Below are 10598 nucleotides of genomic sequence, written 5' to 3'. Positions count from 1 at the left end.
TTACTGAAATAAATCTACTTTTTCATGATATTCTAATTTTATGACCAGCACCTGTACATTAATTTGAGCATTTACAAATATAGATAGCATAGTTAAATTATGAGTTATTAAGCATAAATAAACATTGAATATGTTGGTTTTGGAACTCATTATTCTTTGTGTAAAGTATTAATAAGTGTGTTAATAGTGTATTACATGTGAATCATCCTTAATGATCTTTTTAGTGTTAAATAACTGTTTATTAATGCTTAAATAAGGCTAAATAAGGTGCAGTTATTATAAAGTGTWTCCTAATCCCGGGCGGATCTGTCCTGCAGGAGGATGGCTCTCCTCACAGTATGAGCTCACCTGCTCATGTGGTGTCTGTGGATCAGAACCACAGGAGCTGCAGGCAGCAGCAGGTTGGCTGTAGCCTGCTCATTATTAGCTCTCAGAAACTGTTGGAGTCTTTCTGACAGCACAAACTCATATTACATACACTCACATTATTTGGTCGCAAATGCAACCAAATTATTTAATAGTGCGCCTTAAAAATATTTGCGGTCGCAGTGGTGCACCCTGTCGTTGGGGGGGTTGCCCGCTAAAACAAAACGTCTCGATGTCCTGTARTAAAGCCTCAATATGTCCTGTAATAAAGCCTCAATAAAGCTATACAGCAGTATGAGCACAGCGCTCCGCTCTACACGCTTGTTCTTCTATCCTTATGGGGACTTTTAAACTGTCCACTCCGTGAAGCAAAAACATGCGCACAGTGAATCAACCATGTTTTTTTTCTTTTTTCTTTAAACCAGAGTCAGAAAAACTATTTTTTGTTAACTGTGGAAATTAAATGTGGATGGTTGCTTGCTCTCAAGTCTCGTAAAGTCCATCTTGCTCAGGTTCTGCTCTGCAGCAGATCATTCCAGCAGGAAGCTCACCTGAATGCTGTAAAAAGCCTTCCAAGGGTGTAGTGAACAATGTGAATAATTTTTGAGTTTTCTCTAATTAAAAATTCAAGATATGTTTCTGCAGTTTGATTTTCTGTAATAAATTTGATTTTGATGAACTTTCATAATCAATTTTAGAAAACGTAATTTTCCAGCTTAGATCTGAAGCAGACCTGGGCCCGCCCAGTCCCGTCAACGGCGCCAAAGCGTCCACCATTTTTTCAGTCACTGCTTCAGGGAGGACCGCACTGCACTGCAGGTATTCTGGCTGTTTGTCGGAATAACAGTTTGCTTAGGAGGTGTAAGTAACTATTTTTATTATTATGTTAAAATATAATAAAATATAAACAATATTCGTTACCCTTTACCTGTTCAAAACTAATACCAGTTAATAATGACGTGAATGTTGGAGTGAGCCACACAAAACCATTCAGACACAGCTGTGTGGACTGATTAGCTTTTGTTTTAATCTGTCTCCGACAGGCATCAGCTAARCAGTGCGYAAAAACCAGGAAACACATATCAAGTAACAGCTTTCTTCACATCCTGACTCCACCTCATGACATATGTTAAAGGGGAAGCCTACTCCTAAATGGAGTCAAGATGTCAGACATCATCCCTCACACTAATGTTTAATCATGGTTCTTATGTGTTGTTTTTAAATCAGACATGTATCTGACTAAAAGCCTCCTGAGTCTGTGAGACCCTGATCAAGAGCCCCACAACCCAGTCTGCACATGAAATCATCAATTAAGTCAGAGATAACCACATTATAGAAATATATTACTGTTCACCTAAAACAGACTATACAATGTGTAGTGTCTTTATAAATCAGTAGTAAACAACCCCAATAAATTTCTTCAATTACTTTATTTAAATATTCTTCAAAAGTACAGTTCTGTGAAGTGTTATTACCGAATGTTTCCGTTGTGTTTGCCTGACCGCCACAACAGGCAATGAAACAAGTTCGACGTTGGATTTCAATTTGCCAAAAAAAAAAAAAAAAACACTTGCTATTTTCATGTCCACATTAGGGTTGGGTAATATTGGCTAAAAAATTAATCACGATTAATTGTGGTATTTAGCCGAAAACGATTAATTTGACGATTAATCCCCTTGAATCCCTGGACACCCTCATGTCCTAGTCACACGACCAATTTAGTGGGAAAGATTTGCTCTTCATACAAATCTGTTCCAAATTGTGTCAGAATTACAGACTTCAGGATATATATCAAATTTTACATTCAGTTGCTAGATGAATAAATTACAGAATTTTTTTAATGATCATCATATATATTTGAAGCAGAGAGGAGCAGCGAGCAGATTCTGCCTGGTGGCATTAATCGTATTAATCGTCAAGTTGAAGAAATTTATAGTTATTATAGCTCAGTACTGATGATAAACAACACCAGAATATTAGGGTTTCCTTATTTTATAATACTTTTATAATGTTTGTTATATTATGTGTAGATACATATCCGAATCATTAAAACAACACATATACATATGTACTTGCATAAGAATGAAGTTTGTTTGTCTGAATGCCTGGGGTTCAGCCRTAGGCCACCAGAGGGCGAACTCGGGCATTGAAGATACTGGAATGTATTTAAAACGTGACTTCCTGTTTCTGAATGAGTGTGGTTTCGGTTGTCATTCTGGTGGCAATAAACCTCACTCCGGAATTCTGGTGTTGTATGGCATTTATTTCTTATCACAGATCATTTTATTTAACACTGGTGTTTTTATCTGACGTCAGCCGTTATTAAACACGTATTTTCTTACAAAGTGCCAAAAAGTAATCGATTAATGTTTTTCTGGCAATTAATTGCACACGATACAATTATGCACAACCCTAGTCCACATTCAAATTGATGCCCTTCGGCACTATTTACTATGTCGACGAAGGCTTTAAATGATCTCAAGCTGACCGTTAAAATGAAGCATGCGTTGGTCAAACTTAAGTCAGTGCTTCACCTAATATGGCAGACACCATTGATTAAAAAAACGCTAATGCTGCTGATGAACAACAGCTTATGAGTAACAGTGATTTCTGTCTCAAATAGTAAGCAAAATATTATATTTTTCCAACTGTTAACATGTCCGACTTAACAGAGCTCTGTGTGTGTGTGCGTGCGTGTGTGTGTTTCGGGGAGCGAGGAATGAGCTGCTCAGTTAAAACTGCGCGTGCGTTCATGCCAAACAGTTTTGTGCCCTGTCAAAGTCTGGTTTCTGAAGTGGACTGCTGGTTTTAATGTGCTTTAAGAGCACCAAAGAAATAGCTTTAAAATGTCTCATGGGGCTACGTTWAGTGGGAACGAGGTGCAGGTGCACAGGTACATTTAAATGTCAAGGTAACAGAAACATGTTTACTGGATCAGACCAGCAGTCTGAATGTGCCTTTTGTCCTGTTATACATATTTTGTTTCATATGGCTAATTTTATTCTTTTGGTTAATAAGTGTTAGTGTTTTATATTTCTGAATTATTTCAAATCAATCTCTCTACATAAAATACTGTAAGTTACTTTTTTCCTTAAAATTTTTGATACTGTTATGGCAATATTTATTTAACAAAGAGAAATACGTGGTCCAAGAAGGAAGATACTCTGTGAGATGATCAGCTGAGTTTTATTGCAACAACAGGAAACACAGAGAACAACCTGCCCTGTCTCTGTTCCTCTGCCTCTCTCTGTCACTCCACTCTGTTCACTGTGTGTGTCCACTTCACTCGAGAGGTCTCATATATATTAACAAACACCATTMTGTCATCTTAGCAAGATTTGATACAAGGTCAACGGAAAACACAAAGATAAACACAAGTGATATCTAAGAATGACTGTTGTTAGCAGATCTTGTTCAGACTTTAATCTTTCTATCTGCAGATGAACAGCATGTCATGAAAACTTAGGTCATTAAAGGATGTCATGAACTACTGGCTTAAACCTAAAAGTATTAGTTCCATTACATCTCCCCCATCTGATCATTAAATCACCAATTAAATGATCAATAAATCAAAAAAAACTCTAATGTATTTTTAAAAAACATGTCAACATAAACCTAAGTATATGTACTTTTCTGAAATCCCAACCACAGTAATTCAATTTTTTATTCCTCCCACAGTCATTTCTAACCCCAAAACACAGTTATCACACAAAAGTCTTTGGATCATCTTGAACACAGACATTGTTGCTGGAAAGCATATGGTGACATTAAAGAGACACATCTGCTTGGTGTAATAATAAACCTTGTGTCATATCTTTAGGTCTCCTGCTGTACAAGACATGGAACAAACAGTACGATTTCGGGTTCTTGTTGACCATGAAGTAAAGAAACTTACCCTCGACAGTGGGATACCAGCAAATGTGGATCAGTTAGTTGCAGCTGTGAAGGACCAGTTTTCCATAACCACTGAGATTACTCTGCAGTACAAAGATGAGGATTTTGATGAGTTCTTCGACCTAACCTCAACAAAAGAGTTAAAGGATAAAGATACACTTAGAGTAGTGTATGCCCCTCAAAACTTGACGATCACACTTGTTCCTGAGGAAAGTACCCCTGATACCTCTTATGCAGGATCTGATGCATCTGAGATCCTTTATGCAGACATGCAAGATACTGTGACTCAGACACCTCTACCATTGGAGAGGCAGAACCCATGGCCTGCTGTGTTTCCCATTCCAGTGTTTTCTCACAACACTGAGCTGGCTTTGAAGCAAGGCAATGTGATTTATCTGAAAGAAGGCACACCATTTTCATCCCTGAATGTGAAATCTGACATCCTGGAGCACCTTGCAGAAGCCATGTTTTTGTACACAGCTTACCCAAATAATACCCAAAGGTGTGCTGTTGCACAGGCACTAGTAGAGAAGCACCCTTGTCTGAGGGAACCTGGATCTTCAGATGGCATTTATGGATGGCAACAAAGTCTGAAATACAAATGCGGAAACTACCGGGTGAAACGTAAAGCACTTGGAAGCACAGAGGTCCTGGTCAACTCACTTAAACACAAGCTTGTTGATGAGCAAGAAACTGCTAAAAATATCAAGAAACCAAAGAAAGCTGAACTAAATTACTTGCCCTCACATCCACCTGGTGAAACAGATGGCACTCTTGAACATCTGAGACTTGACCTATTGGCAGCTTCCCAGAAGAGAGACTGTGCCAGGRCCATAAATGAAATGATAGCCAGGACATACAGTTTGAGAAGGAAGGAAGTGGTGATCCAGTCTCCAGGCATTGCAGCAATTATGGAAAGATGGCCAGCTCTTTTTGAACCATACCAGGTAACTTTTTTCCCTGAATTTACATACTTTCTATGTACTAAAATTGCCTATTTAAAAATTTTAACTGTTTGAAATTGTTTAGATTTGCAGATGATTGAAAAGTGACTAATTGTTACTGCCCCTTAAATATCCTTCAGATAAACGAAGAGTTCCGAAGGTGCACTGGTGTTCCGCTGGAATCAACATTTATGTCTCAGCTCGACAGATATACTCCCAGGCTTCTGGAGCTGTTCAGTGCCAAGGGAGGAGCAGTTGGTCAACKCATTAAGGCCTTGTTGATGGTACTAATACAGGTGAGTAAAGAAGGATGAAAGAATACTTTTATTTCAATAAAGTTTATTTATATAGTGCCAATCCAAAACATATGTCATCTCAAAGTACTTATGTATTTCATTTTGAGAACTGGTAAATCTGTAAGAAAAAATGTAATTTTCCAAGAGATTTTTTTCTGAGATTTAAAGGTCAGACAGTTGTGCCTAAAAATGTCAGACGCCTTTTAAGATTTAAGTTGTAAATTATTAGATGCACACCTGGATATTTTCAAAGGACTCTTTTGCTGTATAAGAAAGAGAACTCCTTGGTGCAGACTCGTTGCTACTRTGTTGCAGGTTCTTCCTCATTGTTTCGAGAATGTATTCTGTATTCTGTTCCAGGCCTTCATGGCGAGTATGCAAGTAGAGCTTTGTTTCTGATTTTGACGCTTTTTGCACATGATGTCACACGCCTCAAGACAGCCCACTTCGCCATTAGAGACGTCAAAAAACAATCTGTGTGCGAGTAAACACGAACAGCTTGTCAGAAAAAGCAGACTTTTGATGGACAGTGAGTCCTCACAATAAACTAGTACACACACACACACACACACACACACACACACACACACACACACACACACACACACACACACACACACACACACACACACACACACACACACACACACACACACACTCTTTTAGGATAATATTGTTATAATTTTAGATAATAGTATTGCCTGCACTGGACACTTTATTACCCTTTGGCATCAATAACATATTGCAGTAAGCTGTGCAGACCAGCTCTGTTCGGTGGTCCTGCACATCTTCAACTTGAGCCTGAGTCTGGAGAGGGTCCCTGATCTGTGGAAGACTTCCTGTGTGGTTCCAGTGCCAAAGATCACACAACCCAGGGAGCCCAACCACTACAGACCAGTGGCTCTGACATTTCATCTGATGAAGACCATGGAGAGGCTCATCCTGCACCATCTTCGTCCTGTGGTGAGCCCARCACTGGACCCCCTGCAGTTCGCCTACCAGCCCGGCATCAGGGTGGAGGATGCTGTCATCTACCTSCAGCACCGATGTCTCTCTCACCTAGAGCAAGCAGGAAACACTGTTAGAGTCATGTTCTTTGACTTCTGCAGTGCTTTCAACACTATCCAGCCTGCTCTGCTGAGAGGGAAGCTGGAGGGAGCTGGAATGGACAGGCAGCTGACAGCATGGACCATCGACTACCTCACCAACAGACCACAGTATGTGAGGCTTCGTGACTGTGTGTCTGATGTGGTAGTCTGCAGCACGGGGGCACCACAGGGCACGGTCCTCTCMCCCTTTCTGTTCAGTCTGTACTCGTCAGACTTCAGGTACAACTCGGACCACTGCAACCTTCAGAAGTTCTCGGATGATACGGCCATCATTGGATGCGTATCAGACGGGAATGTTGAGGAATACAGGGGGGTCATCAGTGACTTTGTTGGCTGGTGTGAGACCAACGCTCTCCACATCAATGCCAGCAAGACGAAGGAGGTGGTCATAGACCTCAGGAGGAAGTCACCCCCCACAGTACCGGTGAACATCCATGGAAAAGACATTGAGACAGTGGACTCTTACAAGTACCTGGGCGTTCACCTCAACAACAAGCTGGACTGGACTACGAACACAGACGTCCTGTATAAGAAGGGCCAGAGTCGACTCCACCTACTGAGGAGACTGAGGTCCTTCKGKGTCTGCAGGACTCAAAGACATTCTATTCTATGAYGGAACTTSCGGTTATCGCGTCTCAGYGAAAAGGTGCAKGTGCGTATGGCTCGCTRCTAAATCCTCAAATTAATCCGTAAGTCAGACCAATATTTGCAACTTCACCTGTTTGCTAACGGGAAAACAATTACTGGAGATMATGCCACCGAAAAATGCCAAAGCGACCCAACAACTGACTAAAACAGTTCCACAAGAGAATGCGGCTAATGTAGCTCATRCTAACGTCRCCGGCTAACTCAGATGAGGCTCAAGAAACGCCAACCAACCGTGATATTCTCAGCACAATCAGCTTGCTGAAAGAAGATATGAACAAACAATCTACAGATATGCTGAAAGCAATTAAGGACATCAAAGGGGATATACAATCRCTCACTGAAAGAACTGGGGAARCAGAAGTGTGAATTTCACAAACAGAGGACGATGTTACTTCCCTTCAAAGCAGAGTTAAAAAGGTGGAGGTGCTTTGTGACAAAGTTGCAGAGCARGAGGACAGGAGCAGGCGCTCCAATTTAAGACTGGTCGGACTGCCTAAAAAATCCGAGGGATCGAATCTGTGTGGCTTTTTGGAGACGTGGCTTCGAGAGACAGTAGATGAGGACTTTCCCTTGTCCCGTTTCATGGAGAGAGCTCACAGGATTGGATCCCTTAGCTCCAAATCTACAGCTCCAAGGGTTGTAATTGTGAAGTTTTTGAACTATCGGGACCGGGAAACAACACTGAAAGCCGCCAGGAAAATGAAGGAGGTATTCTATGAGAACCACCGTGTAACCTTTTTTCCTGACTTCTCGGCCGAGACTCGTAAGCTGCAGAGGCGCTTTGATGGAATGAAAACCCAGCTCCGTGTCCTTAAAATCCGATATGGCATTCTGTATCCAGCCCATTTGCTCATCACACACAATGACAAACGCCGGATCTTCAAGTCCGTGGAAGAGGCCGAGAAATATATCAATGGAATAAGCTCGCAGGCTGAGGATAACTCCAAAACATAGTTATACTCATCGCTTCTTTTTTTGTTTGTTTGTTTTTTTYTGCGTGGGGTCGCTGCGGAGCGGTGGATATAAAAAGAATAAATATTGGTGGATAATATTGTAAGTTGACAATTTTTTTCTTTTGCCAAATTTGTTGGCATGAGTCCTAAAAATAACAGTTGGTTTTTTCTTCTTTAAAACATTTTGTTTCTATATGTGGAGGCATGAACACTACTGTTAATATTCCTTTATTATACCTTTGTATTGTTAGCAAATTGAGCCTTAACTATTGACATTTTGGTCAGAGCATTTTTTGTTTTTGCCAGCCAACCCATACATGACCTTTGTTATGCGTGCCTTTTTACGTTACCCACTTAGTGGATGCAACGTTTTATATAACCCAAGTTCAATGTTCAGAAGGGGTTAAATCCACATTTCGTCTGGGGAAATATGTGGAGATTTGGGATGTAGGGCTCACTCTGGATACTGTATTTTTGTTGACTTTACATGACTTGATTATGAGAATAAGATGGGGCCAATGTATTTTATTTGTTTATATTTCCAATTACACGATTTATGTCTGATAGTCCTGTAATTAATATATCTAGTTGGAATGTTAGAGGTCTGAACAAAATGGTTAAGCTTAAACAAGTGATGGGCAGGATCAAACAGATGAAAACTACAAGATGTCTTTTTACAAGAGACACATTTGATTGAAAAGGATGTGAATAAAATCAGATCTAGATGGCCTGGTCAGGTATTCTCCTCTAGCTTTACATCTCTGCCAGGGGAGTCATAATACTAATTCACAAATCAATTCCCTTTGAACTAAAAAATAAATACCTTGACCCATCAGGGAGATTTATCATTCTTAGTGGGACTATAATCTCTACAATGGTCAATTTTGTATGTCTATATGCTCCCAATGGTGATGATCCTGCCTTTTACCAAGATTTGTTTTTAAACATGCCAACGTATAATGGTCCATTTATAATTGGTGGAGATTTCAATTGTGTTTTAAATCCTGCGATAGACCGCTCAAATAGTTCTGTCATGTCCCACCAACAAGCCAGGAAAACTATCGAGAAATATATGAAAGATCTTAACCTAGTGGAGGTTTGGAGACAACTTTATCCAAATAAGACAGCACCTTTAAAACTTACTCACAAATAGATTTTTTTCTGGTCTCCTTCGGTCTATTATCTATAGTTCAAAAATGTTGGTATGAAGCTATTCTACTCTCTGATCACGCCCCAATTATTCTATCAATAAAATTACCAAATTATTGCCGGTCTTCAATCCAATTTTGATTTCAAGCTAAGTGGTTTAAGTCCAAAGAGTTTGAGGAATTTCTTGAAGTGAAAATAACTGAGTACTTCAATTTTAATACGAACCAAATCAGTGCATCAATTAAATGGGAAGTATTTAAAGCTTACATAAGGGGGGAAATAATGAGTTATACAAAGCATAAACCAAGACTAAATTTGAATAAACTAAAAGACATTGAAAAACAAATCAAAGAATTGCAAGAACAGATGTATCATTGCAATGACACTGAAAAATATAGAAGACCTCTTTTACAAAAATCAGAATAAAATGAGCTCACTACCAACAAAATAGCAACTAATCTACTGTGGTTAAAACAATCATATTAYGATCAGGGTGAGAAGGCAGGCAAACTCATAGCTCAGAGGCTTAAAAAGTTACAGACAAATCGGGCTATAAATTCRATCAAATTATATAATGGTGAGAATTTGGTGGATCCAAAAAGTACGAATGATGCATTTGCAAATTATTATGAAAACTTGTATACATCCCAATATCCTGACAACACAAATAAACAAAAGCAGTTTCTGGACCAACTTCAATTTCCATCCCTGTTAGAAGAGAGTAAGAATAATCTGGATGAAAAGTTGAGTATTCAAGAACTTAAAATGGCTCTTAGCCACATGAATTCTGGTAAAGCTCCTGGCCCTGATGGCCTACCAATTGAACTTTTTAAGAAATTTCCAGATAAATTACTGCTCCCTCTGCTTGAAGTGTTCAATGAATCTTATGAAAAAGGTATCCTGCCCCATCATTACGTTTGGCAACTATTTCTCTTCTGTTAAACCCAGGTAAAACCCCAACAGAAATGGGTTCATATAGACCAATTTCTTTAATGTCATGTGACACAAAATTTCTATGCAAAGCTTTGGCTCAAAGGATTGAAATGTATATTCGTAATTTAATCTCAAATGACCAAAACAGATTTGTTATTGTGCGCCAAGCCTTTCATAATACCCGCCGGTTACTAAATATATTATATGCAAAACAGTTCGCTATGGATCACGCCTTGCTGTCATTAGATGCTGAAAAAGCTTTTGACAGAATCGAATGGCGTTACCTGGTGGGGGTGTGTGTGTGTG

The 10598-nt window shown here is 39.5% G+C and overlaps 1 protein-coding gene across 1 annotated transcript in view; it reads left to right on the top strand.

The window, feature by feature from the left end:
* The window catches only part of LOC106535243 (uncharacterized), a gene marked incomplete at its 5' end in the record, with an annotated part of 32293 nt that overhangs the window by 14615 nt on the left and 7080 nt on the right, over window positions 1–10598 (top strand). Inside the window, 2 exon segments of the mRNA XM_014032204.1 lie at window positions 4187–5207; window positions 5345–5500. Coding sequence (XP_013887658.1) covers window positions 4187–5207; window positions 5345–5500 — 1177 coding nt within the window.

Source organism: Austrofundulus limnaeus, unplaced genomic scaffold (genome assembly GCF_001266775.1).
Source record: "Austrofundulus limnaeus strain Quisiro unplaced genomic scaffold, Austrofundulus_limnaeus-1.0 Scaffold1394, whole genome shotgun sequence".
Classification (NCBI taxonomy): domain Eukaryota; kingdom Metazoa; phylum Chordata; class Actinopteri; order Cyprinodontiformes; family Rivulidae; genus Austrofundulus; species Austrofundulus limnaeus.
Note: the sequence above shows the minus strand (reverse complement) of the source record. Positions and strands in the feature narration are given on the sequence as shown.